At 35.7% G+C, this 12,493-nt stretch overlaps 1 protein-coding gene across 4 annotated transcripts in view; it reads right to left on the reverse strand.

The window, feature by feature from the left end:
• Positions 1-7,121, reverse strand: part of Tmem196 (transmembrane protein 196) — a 72,353-nt gene extending 65,232 nt beyond the window's left edge. For 2 of the 4 annotated variants that reach the window (XM_076920907.1, XM_076920906.1), the window contains exon 1: positions 6,258-7,049. In XM_076920907.1, the coding sequence (XP_076777022.1) occupies positions 6,258-6,422 (165 nt within the window). In that variant the 5' untranslated portion in view covers positions 6,423-7,049. Of the gene's footprint in view, positions 1-6,257 lie in introns of all 4 variants that reach the window. The other 2 variants (XM_076920908.1, XM_076920909.1) reach the window with 2 other exon arrangements.
• Positions 7,122-12,493: the final 5,372 nt, after the last annotated feature.

The raw sequence follows: 12,493 nt of genomic DNA on the forward strand, positions 1-12,493 counted from the left end.
AGACACACTATCTGTATATATGTGCTCTCTCTGTCTCTGTCTCTTTCTCTCTCTGTGATATGTATCTACACACAGGAAGTGCACTCTAATGCTAAGCTGTATTACAAGCTCCCTGCTTTTAACTCTGAAATCTGAACTTCTCTAAATATAAAATTATTGGAGTGCTAATATGACACTATAAGTAGAAAATGACAGAGCTGACATGAAATGCCTCAGAGCCAAAAGGCAGATTCACCAAAATATTGTGTAAAATTGTCTGCAGTTTATGTACATATATATGAAGCATAAATGACTTTCATTTAAAAATAGAGTCTCATGCTCCAAATAACTCACAATATATACACAACTATTCCAAAATATGACATAATACAAAATCTGAAACATTTCTAGTTCTCTCTCTCTCTCTCTCTCTCTCTCTCTCTCTCTCTCTCTCTCTCTCTCTCTGTATGTGTGTGTAAACTTCACAATTGAAAAGACATTTATGATATAATATCCTCCTTTGGTTGTGTTTATGTATGTTGTATGTGTGTATGTATGTATACACACCAAAAATACATGATAGCTCCTATGGAGGAGGAAGACAAACATTTATGATTGGATGGTTGGGGCATGCTTCCTATCTCTGAATAGAATTTTCTTATAAAGATAATGCAAAATTTTTATTTCCTGGTTTTAGTTGAAGTGCATATTGGATAGACTGACATAACTAAGTCCCTATAAAAATCAACTAAACTATTTTAGTCAAAAGCATGCATATTAATAGATGTGATTATATTTACACCATGTTTATATCAAGCAAATTAGCAATAAATATTTCATTACCTAATGTTTTTAAACAAAGACTTTAAGGCATATTACACCCTTGAATCAGTCATGAATGGAAACTCTTTAACAGACACCACTACTCATGAAAAGTATTTAGATTTAAGAACATCCCATAAGATAATGGCTAAACACCATTTCATTCCATCTTCCCATTATCAGTTAGTATTAGAAGTGACACATTGTAACTGAACTTTGGCAACTTTGTGGGTTCCTTTTTTCCCCACCCTTCTTCATCCCTTTTCCATCCTTTCAACCCCCAAACACCAGATAGTAGAGAAAAAAGGATGAAGGGCAAAGAGGGCAATATTATCCTTAGACTACTTCCTGCTGATTAGAGGCACTGAGATCCTTGGGGAAAGTTTGATCATTGCTGTCAGGATATTTAATTTCTTCTTGTTTCTTCTTTGCCCATGACTACTTAACAAACCAAGATCAACAACAACCAATGGCAACTAACAACCAACCAACAACTACCATGTCTCATGGGGCTCTAGTATTTATTTACCCTCTGAAAATTTCCCAGAACTCCAAATATCACACAGTTGCAGAAACTATCTGCAGCTGGACAAATCACATCCCTACTAGAGCATGAAGCAAATCATAGTCAGCTGCTGTGGACAATCTGAAACAGCCCTATTTCCCACACCTGGGGTTAAAACAAAAACATACTTTTATAATATTTTTGTATTTTTTAAGAAACCAAAATTCCAAAATTGTCACTACAACACATGCTTATGTTTCTTTTGATGAATGATGTGGTTCCTTGAATAATACATCCACTAGAAATTTAATAATTTAACTTTCATCTTTCCTAATATCAGTAAATACTTAGTCATATTTGAAAATGTGATTCACATACGAGTCTCTGCTTCAGCTTTAACATAATTCATGAATAGTCATCATTATACCGAGAAACTCTTTCACAACTGGGTTCTATTTCCAAAACAGTTATTTATTCAAGGAGAAATGTCTTTGAGGTTTTAATTAGTGATGATTGATGAGATGTATGAAGAACTTTGGTATTCTTTAAATTAACATCTTAAAGGGATCTTTCATGATAACTTATGTAATTAAAATTAATTTAAAAGAACATAGATTACATTTTTAATTTTATCTGAGGATAGGGAAGGGATTTACATTGCCTGATAAAGAATTTTGTCACTCTAGAAAAATAATTGGATACATTCCGTTTCAAGTTGTGTACATTTAAAGTAACTAAGGAGTTTAAAATGTTGCTTTGTTTTTTCATTAATCCTGACATATTTACATATTAAAAATAATATACAGAAGCAATTATCACTTGCATCCTGCACCTCCCCTCCAAAATAAAGTGTAAACAGTCTTACACTTACTTGGCTGAGTTGTTGAAATGGTGAACTAAAAGTCTACAGAACAGGTATGTGTGTTGATTATACTATACATCTTATCTTAGGGAAAAAATTCAAAGGTATTAAGTAGATAAAGTTATAACCCTGAGTATGCTTCAGAAGAATAAGAGATAAACTTACTCAAACTTTAAGTGATTTGCATAAGGAAAATGTTAAAAATTTAAAAAGATTGCCTTGTAGTTTACGTGTGGGAGAACCAGGCATAGAAAATTTAAGGAATCAAATCTCATGAAATTAATGTAAGAAAAGATGGTTAGAATTATAGCCTGAGGTCAATCAAATACAATTCCAACAGTATTCTGAATGCCACCATCTGAGTTTCTAGACTTCTAAACATGAAGCTAGACCAACAACATAGTGGTTCAGTGACTTCCATGCTACTGAATCCACCCTATTGTCAAGGCTGAGGTTAGTGATTTACAAAGTCACTTGGAAACACAAACGTGCTAACTCAATTCAATAAATATTTCAAATTGATTCTGCCTCACATATCTGACTTTTCTCAATGGTTCATTCACTCACCCTGTAGTTATGCATTCATGTTTTTTGGTTTAATTATGAATTTCTTAGCTACAATGAAGTATCATGGAAGAACAAAATAGCTATACCCTTTTTCCCCTGTGAACTGAAATTAAATGATCTTTTTCTTCTAATTGTCCTTATTTTTAGGATTGACTATAGAACATTTGTTTTTGTGATTATGAAATAGTGCCTGAAAATCATCTCTGTAAGCATGTATGGTACATACACAAAGCTCTTTACCTAAGTGTTACATTAATTTCAGTCACCAAAAAATTAGCAAGTTTGAGGCCAAATAATCATATAGCTTTCAAAATTTTCCATGTACTTGTCTTAGATAAAAACACTTATGATTTAGTCCCTCTCATTAAAAAATAATCCTCTACAGTGCAGCCTTTATTTCTACTGACTGTAAATTTAATTCAGGAAGCTGTAATAATGATATTAATGTTTTGAAGTAAAGCTTCATATACTAATCAAAACACAGTCTTATTTAGATTCTGTACATTCTGACAGGTTAATTTTTGTATTTCTCACTTGTATTAATAAAATACAGACATTAATTGATAAATTGCCAGAGAAATTAAAGATTTTTTTCTACTGAGTTTCTTTGTTTATCTTCTTGGAGTCTCTTTGGGATGTAAGAATTAAGAGGATGATTATTGGAAACATGATAAAATCTATTGCTTAAGCTTGACACACAGCAGGTCATGGCCTTACCATCATCCCTCTTCTGTCTTTATGTTCATACACTTAAACCTTAAAAAACAAAGGAGTTTTTGTATTTCATTCCATCTTAGTTCATTGCCTTCATCCACAATGTCCCAGAGGTTCTCATTCTCATACCCATCTCTTCAATCTTGGGTGTCAGGACTAGTGGCTCACATTTATTTCATGCTTATGATACATAATGCACTTTTCTAAGAGATTGTTCATTATTCATTAACTGGTACATGTCTCAATTCTTTTTTACACGTGGGAAATTGTTAGTCTCCCAACTAGCTAATGGTAGGTCTGGGACTTAAATCCAGTTAATTTGCCTTAAGACCTTACCTCATAAGATATTAACACTGTAATATATTGATTTCAACTCCAGGAAATCTTCAAGGTCATTAGTACTGTCCATGCCAACTTCTTTATCCCTAAGCTCTCTGAGGTCGTACTCTTACCTCCACCAACTCTAGTGGTCTGTTTTTGTTTCTTGGTTGGGTCATACCTCTCTGAGGACTGTATTATGACTTATATTTTATAGTTTCTGTAGTGACTAGTAAAATGCCATTCACATGTTGAACACTCTATAAATATTGGTTATATGGATTTACCAGAGAATAAATGAAAAGGTAATGTAAAAATATATCACAAAAGAATTTGAAACCCTTTCAATAATCTGCTTAGCCACTTTATATTTTGAAAAACATGATCATTCCAACTGGAAATTTATCTCTTTACAAATATATTTTTTCTTTTCTTATGACTTGGACTTTAAAAAGTGAGTAATTATTTGAATATTTCAGTTTCAAAATAATTCATTCAGTTGACTGAATCTTTTTATTTATTTATTTTTTACAAAACTATATTACATTAGTCAAAACTATTCTTCCAAGAATCTTGGTGAATTGTGCTTACTGTAAAAACCTAATTAAAGTAGAAATCATTGTTTATAGTAATGATTATATCAATATGGCTGATCTTTTTTTTTGAGCTGATTAAAAAGTTTTTTACATTGATGCATAGCTCATTTATATAATATCCTGTTTGGAAGGGAAAAGATTAATTATGTTTAAGAAATAAGATAACATAATTATTTAAAATATCTTAAGATAAAATGGTTTTAATATATTATTTAGAGGCAGTTTACTTTAATTCACTCAATTTCTTGTGTTTAATGAATGGGGAGACATGAGGCATTTTTTTCTTGAGCTATCAGATCACATTTCACCTCTTCTTAAAAATGTGTTTGCATTGTATGTTATTTTGACAGTTAACCAGTAGAAATTTTATTAATAACAATAACTACAATTCTCAAAATATTTATAACCACACATTAGATGTGGAATTTAAGATGTGCCCCTTATTCTTTAAACTCAAAACTATACTTACATTAGCAACATTTTTATAATAAAAAACAGGATAGTTAATGTGGGTTGATACAAACTTATAGATTTCAGAGAAAAGATTCTAGAGGGAATTCAATGCTAGAATTATTCTTTTCCTTTTTGTCTTTTAAGTTGTGTAATCTATAAACATGTGTCATACCTGAAAAAAAGTATAAAAGATAATAATTCAAGGTACAATTTACAGTGCTCAGGACTGGAAGACCTTTTATGAATGACTTTGGAATGGATTTTCTTAAATTCCTAAATGGTTCTTCTCTTAGTAATTTAGTGATGAAATCATGATTGTTAAATACAGTATAGCTTGTCAACAACAGAATAACCTCCTAATGAATTACACAGGAAACACAATCAAGCTAGAGACCTAGATGGGCATGGCAGCTATAAGGAGCTAGGAGAGAGAGGGGGGAAGGGAAGGAGGGTCAACACACACACACACAAACACAAGCACTCGGGCAGGAGAGAGAGAGAGAGAGAGAGAGAGGGGGGGGGGGAGGGGGGAGGGGGAGGGGGAGGGAGAGGGAGAGAGGGAGAGGGAGAGAGGGAGAGGGAGAGGGAGAGGAGGGAGAGGGAGAGGGAGAAGGAGAGGGAAAAGGAGAGGGAAAAGGAGAGGGAGAGAGCAAGAGCCTTTTTATTATCAGGTAGTTATTTTATTGATTTTGGTGGCAGCAAAAGGTCTGCTTCCTTGCAATTCTTCCTACATGACCACACATGAGGTTTGTTAGGTCTGACCTGACCTGAAAAAAAAAAAAAAAAAAAAAGACACTGGTTTCTGAGTAGATAAGTACACTTTAAAGTGCGGTACTCTACGATTAGGATGGCATTACATTCCTTACTACTGTTTGTTTAACTGGTGGTCTTGAACTTACAACAGAATATTCAGAAGTGAGTATGAGAAAGGTAGCAAGGCAAATTCAAAGCAGTGCTTTCTGGGAGATGCTCTCCCCTCCTCAGACCTTTTAGAGGCTCAGATCACTTTCAATTTGGTCATATCACTGTTGCCCCGGTGCGCCTTGAGCTTACTGCCACAGATAAACAGATAACTACCCCCTGCTTGCTCTTGGTACAATAAAATGAAGTAACATTTTCAGTAAAAGACATAAACGACAGGTGAGTTTGCCCTTGCCAGGTGTAACCCTGTAACAACTAACATTGATCAGTCTTGCAGAATCCTCAGACTGACCCTCCCCTCAAGTTTAAATAAAGCCATTCATTTTGGTTTTAAGCCCAGTGAAGAGGAAAAAAGCTTCCCCAGTACATAAAAAGACAATATAAATCAGCAGAGCTTGTCAGCTGGAACCAACAGGCAGAGGAGTATTATAATATTGTTTCCCCAGGAGACACTGACTAAGGCACACACACTGACCATCCCCGAAAAGAGGTAAAGAGAGAGTGAAATGGCTCAACGTACACACACCCCGCTCCATACCGGGGACGAGTCTCCGAGCTGCGGCGTGTGCTCTCGGAGAGCCAGGCTGAAGCTGACCGCCCCCACGGCCACGCTGGACACCCCCAGCCCTATCTCCAGCACAGAGAGCACCAAAAGGCTCCCAATGATCTGGCCGCTGGTGCACATTCTTCTTGGGTCATCATTCCTTCCAGCTCAGAGATGGAAGCTGATCATCTACCTTCTTTCTTCCAAAGTCCTCCTCAGCTTTTTCCGCCCTCTACAACAGTCCAGCTCCTCAAACTTTTCTTTTTTCACCAGCAAAACATCATCCACAAGGTCTGGATTTCCAGAACTAGAGAACCATTTCCGTGGCCAGGCCAGAGAAGACAGGGCTGATCCAGCCCTTTGCGCGTTCACACAGGGACCGCGGGCGATGGGTGGGAGTCCAGAAGCTGGTACTAAGGAGCCAGGCTCTGGAGAGCGGACCCTGGAACTGAGCCTTGTCAGTGTCGGAGGCGCAGTCCAGAGTTCTGCCGTGTCTCTGCTCTGCGCTCCCAGGAGCCTTCCTCACCTCTCGGGCTCCCTTCTCCTTCCTGGCGGAGGAACCGAGCTTGGTTTCCTAGCGATAAAGGGGAGCTGCTCACATCCCCTCTCCGCCTGTCCTCTCCCTCCTTTGTTTTCCTGCCTGTGCAAAGGGCTTCTGTGAGTCCCTAGGTCTCCTGGCAGAGCCGGTGGATGGTATTCAGCACCACGTTCCTAGCACTTGCTGTGTCGCCAGAAAAAGCGACCTTGTCTGATGGCCTCTTTCTGTCTGGGCTTTTTTTTTTTTTTTTTTCCTCTGTCGTTGTCCTCTTCCTCCCCCTCTCTTTTGAATCTGATTCTTTCTCATCGCTATGACCTCATTGGGGTTTAGGAGGCTAACGGAGGAGGGAGAATCCTGATGTATTTGTGGGTCTAGGACCAATACTCTTGGCTGACCCCTGATTTGCCCCGCCCCTGGACCCAACCCCAGGATCCTGAATTCCTTACTTCTGCATCTCCTGTATGCAGTTCCTCTTGGGTTTCTGCCTCAGCCAGGAGGGGTAGCTATGCCTGGTCCCTATACCAATATGGGCTCATTCTATGCAAAACTTTCCTCTACATGTACTTTCCTCTGCTTAAGGAACGGAGAGCAAAAGAAAGCCAAGTGCACTAAAATAGAGAGAGGCCAGACCCCTTATTATACAAAGATTTGAAGGGACCTTCATTGAAGGGCTCATCTACATCAACGAGCCCAGACTGGAGCCTGCTCTTTAAGAGAGAGGGTCCACTCTGCCTTTTCCTTGCTAGCCACACGTCCACATATTCTGAGAGGCATAATCAGAAGAAACATGAAGGAGACCCTATGTTCTTATCTCATTTCAGCTGAGATATATATACTTAAGTACTACACCGGAACAAGCATTACTTATAAACAGAGAAAAAGTTTGATCTAGTACATAACTGATTTTGATCATCTTAAATTCTTTGGAATCATTATGGCAGGGGCTCAAGTGTGGGTTGTGTAATTTTGTTGCTCTCTCTGATGAAGTTTGGGAGTGTAGATATAGTGGAATTGCTATGCACTCATCAGGGTTAGATTTTACTGATTTGCCCCCAGGAAACATCTCAAGGCATTCTACTGAAAATATTCGGGAAGGAGAGGGATGAGTTCTGAGGTATGGATCCATCAATCATCTTTCTCAAGAACTGATTCTTCAGTTAGAGATGGGTTGAAGGGAAATATAGACAATGAGGATCCACAATATGAGGGCGTCTTGACCTCTGCTCACTTGCAGACAAGTGCAGAGTAATCACCTTTGGGATTACATAATGCATTTTTTACTTTTCAAGATCTAATGTCGAGAAAACGGAAGCCCTAATTTTGCCCCAGGAATGTCAGTTTCACCTTTAAATATTTGATTCAGAACATGCTTCATAGCTTAACTTCTGCAACCTCATTTCTTTCTTTATAATATGCTTATTTTAGAAGTTTTAAAACTTAAGAACCAAAATCAAAGAAAGATTGCAAGTTACTAAAATGTTAAGGAATTTTCAGCTATTGTGATATTTGGAGCACAACTTACATATTGATGTTGACTGATAATTAGTGATGTTCCTTTATACTTTTCAAAACCTTTCCCCTCAGATAACCAGTTTCCAGAATTTCTCAGTTTGTGGATTTAATAAAGCAACATTTATGATATTTAAATATTGTATAAGTCAAACATAAACAGTAATAATGAGACATCTATGCTGCTTCACTTGTGGTTTAAATCTAGCCACTTTGCTTTCTTTTTCTATTTTTTATTCTTTTGGAAGAAGTAAACAAGTTGTGATCATCAAAATATAGTAGTGCAGTTTTCTGTGGAAAAGAATCACCCTGGGAGAGAATTATGATAAACATTCACTCAGTGTGTTAACATTGGTTACATATAGGAGTTTTAAAGGAACAAAGAAACATGTCATCTATTGAGTTTGATTGTTCAAAGAGATTTCTGACAAAGATGATCATTTGAAGCCAGTTAATTTCAAATGAAACTCTAGTTATATGCCCAAATATAACCACCCTTGGTTGATTCTGGATCACTTGTATAAAACACAAAACTTCTGAAAAATCAAAATTAAACCAGAACAGATTAAATCTATGAGTAACTACAGATGAGTTAAGATCAAACAAATATTTTAGGAGTGATATACTAAAAACATCACTACCTACAGAAGAAATTAATTGTGCCATTTTTGACTACCAATATTACAACTGTAAAACATTTACAATACCTTTTCTTTGGCACAAAGTATATTTTATACACATTTTCAAACAATGAAGAAAGTTTCCTAAAGTGATCCCAAATACTTCTAAAATTTCTTCACATTCACAAAAATCAAGAACAAAAAAGAGTTCAAGCTGAAAATTACTATTCTTATCATTATCTCTCAAAATCATGTCAGAAAAATTATAGTATTAAGCTATAAACCAAGAGAATTCATATAAAATCCATTCTATCTAAATTCCAGTGCTTTCACAATCCAGGCTTTAATTTTTCTTACATCACAGTACAATCAAAAATGTTACTCATGCGATCCATTGAGATGGCTCAACACTTCCTCATATTTAGTAAGAGCAAAACACAAGCTTGCTACCTGCTCTCTTGTGTATGATATAAATGAATGTATGGGTAACCTCAAAATAATTGTAAAGCTCCTTAACTAATCATTCTTTATGGTTTTTCCATTTAAGGATCTTAAAATTGCAAATAAACATTAAAAAGTTATTAGACTTTTATATACTTATTTTTACAAATTGGAGTTATAGACTTTAATATTTTGCTAAAGAAACACCCAGGAATTGGTAAACAATTCACGTCATGTATGTTATGAACAATGACTCCAAAACCTTGTTGAGTAAAAGTTTGCTCCTCAGACTGTGGCTTGAAGTGAAGAAACTTAGGTCTTTAGGAGTATGATCTTGAATGGGATGTTGAGGTCTCATCCCTTCTCTTTCTTTTCCTCTCCTTGTCCTGGCTACCTTGTCCTACCTCACCATAGCCTAAAAAGCTATATGACTAAGTAACCATGGAACCAAGAGATGAAATAATCCCCTTCTTTTAAAAGTTGGATTCATTTAGATGACTTGTTATTTTAACAGAAAATTGGCCAATATTCACTCCTACTTAATGTGATGATACACATTGGCAAAATGATAATGATAGTTACTAATGCAGGGCATTACTGCAAAGTCCCTAATTAACACAAATCCTGTGTCAACTTAACACAAACTAGAAACACTAGAGAATTACTCGAAAGAGGAGTTCCCTTCATCAGGCTGGCCTGTAGGCATAGATTGTGGGAGCATTTTCTTGATTAGTGATTCATGTGGAAGGTCCTAGCACACTGTTGGCAATGCTACTCCTGGGCAGGTGGTTCCAGGATCTATAAGAAAGTAGGCTGAACAAAACATGGGGAGCAAATCAGTAAGTAATGTTTTTCCATGTTCTTTGATTCAGATTCTGCCCTTAGATTCCTTCCTTGACTTCCTACATTGGCCACCTTTGTGATGGACTATAACCTGTAAGGCAAACAAACCATTTTACTCCAAGTTGCTTTTGGTCAGTTTCTTTATCACAGTGACAGAGAAGAAAACTAGAGTAGTTCCTGAAAATTTAGAGTCATTTTTGATAATGATTACATTTATGATGGTACAAGCACTGAGCAGAATAGTCAATGTAGCCTAATCAATTAAGGAGAGAAACATCGTAAAATTATTTTAAGTCATTTGCCAGTGTGAAGTAATAAAAGTTTACTTAATATTTTGATACCCATGTTAGTGCAGTTAGAAAAGACTGTAGTTATAATGGATTTGCTAAATAGACAGAAAAATTTGATTTTTTTTCTGATTTGACACTAACAAGCAGATGCAGTGAAACCAGAACTTATTTTTGCCTTTTATTGTCTCTTAGTGTCAATGTTACTGAGAAGTATCTTCAGTGTATGTGTTTATTATTTGGAGAAAACACAATATACTACTGTGTTACTATACCATTTTCATTTATAGATAAAGTATCACCTGTTTATTATTGATCCTTAAACATGTGACTGTATTATATAAATTGATTTCTATTTTAAATAAAGAATATGGATTCTCTCACACCTAGTTATTATGAAGAATGTAACTGCACTAACTCATTTACTGTGTCAAAAATACATCTACTGCTTTGAAAATTTTCAGATATATCACAGCAGTTAGCAAAGGACTATTATGTAGAAAAGAAAAAAGGTTTTTCATTTTAGTTTTATGCCATAGGCGTTTAACAATCTTACAGGCAGAGGGGTATCAGACAGAAAAGGGTGGCCTTACAGAATTTAGCAACTAAATAGCAGAGTTCCTAGGAACAAATTGTTACTCCAAGATTTGTGTGTTGCAACCTTAACCTCCAGAAAAATAGTATTAGTAGTCATGGCTTTTGGTGAACCATTAGGTTTAAAATGCTCATGTGGGTAGATCCACTCTGAAAGAATTAATACCTTTTCAAAAGGAAGAAACACTATAGCTCACTTTCAGATTCTGAAGCAGAGAACATGGGGAAACATTACAGACTGGCTTGCTCCTCATGTTTTGTTCAGCCTGCTTTCTTATACAGCCAGGGACCACCTTGTACAGATACAAGAAGAAGACAACTATCTTCAAACTAACAAGAGAAATTTACCACACATTAAGCTTAGACTTCTTAGCCTGAAGAATTTTAAGGAGTTGTTTAAGCCATGAAATTTATGGTGCATTGTCAGATGACTAATTGGTGACTATAAGATGACTAATTCATTGAGCTAGCCAACCTTTTAAGGGCTGAGTCTTGGAGAGCAGGAATGTTATTGAGAAAAAGGTCTATAAGTCTCCACAAGTAATCCTTGAATCTCTTCCTAAACTCATGGAGTATAATTGGAGGATAGGAATCTACAACGTTTCATAAAAATTATGAAGGGGAAATAGCCAACCTCCCCTCTCCAAAATTTGGTGAGGGCTATAAACTTTTAGGTCTAAAGAGCTTAATCAACCACAAGTAGGATAGGCAAAGTATGATGAACACATCATGGGACAGGTCAACCAAATTGCTAGAAGCCAGCAATAAATTTTAAAACTTTAAAAGAAGCAGAGAAAGGGGGGCAGATTAGATAGAAATAAAGTCAAAATTCTAATATTAAAACTATTTCATGTAATACTAAAACTATTACAGGAGGGCAAATTGAATATACTACATTGATAAAATTTAAAAAATAAGCCAAAACTAAGTGTAGAATTCTTTACCGAGAAATATATAATAAAAAATAAAATGGAAACATTTTCTAAAGAAATTGTTGAGCATTGTAAAAGTGGCTATATATGTGGAAACAATATCCCTTTCAGTTACAATGTTTTTTGTTTGTTTTTTATTATTATTTAATTGTTTTATTTTATTATTATTTTCTTTTTTAAATTGGATATTTTATTTATTCACATTTCAGTTGTCATCCCCTTTCCTCATTTTCCCTCCCTAGAAAAACCCTATCCCATCCCCCTTCCTCCTTTTTGCTTTTATACTATTTTAATTGCATGCAAGTATTAAAGTCAGTTCTAGATTGAGAAACTAGCAATACAATAGATGCAAATAGTCAAGGAACAAGCAAGACAATAAACACAAATAGTCAGAGAGCAAGCAAGGCAATAAACAAAGTTCCACGAACCCTCCCATGATCACTGTTTC

The sequence above is a fragment of the Arvicanthis niloticus genome, chromosome 23 (genome assembly GCF_011762505.2).
Source record: "Arvicanthis niloticus isolate mArvNil1 chromosome 23, mArvNil1.pat.X, whole genome shotgun sequence".
In the NCBI taxonomy this organism is placed as follows: domain Eukaryota; kingdom Metazoa; phylum Chordata; class Mammalia; order Rodentia; family Muridae; genus Arvicanthis; species Arvicanthis niloticus.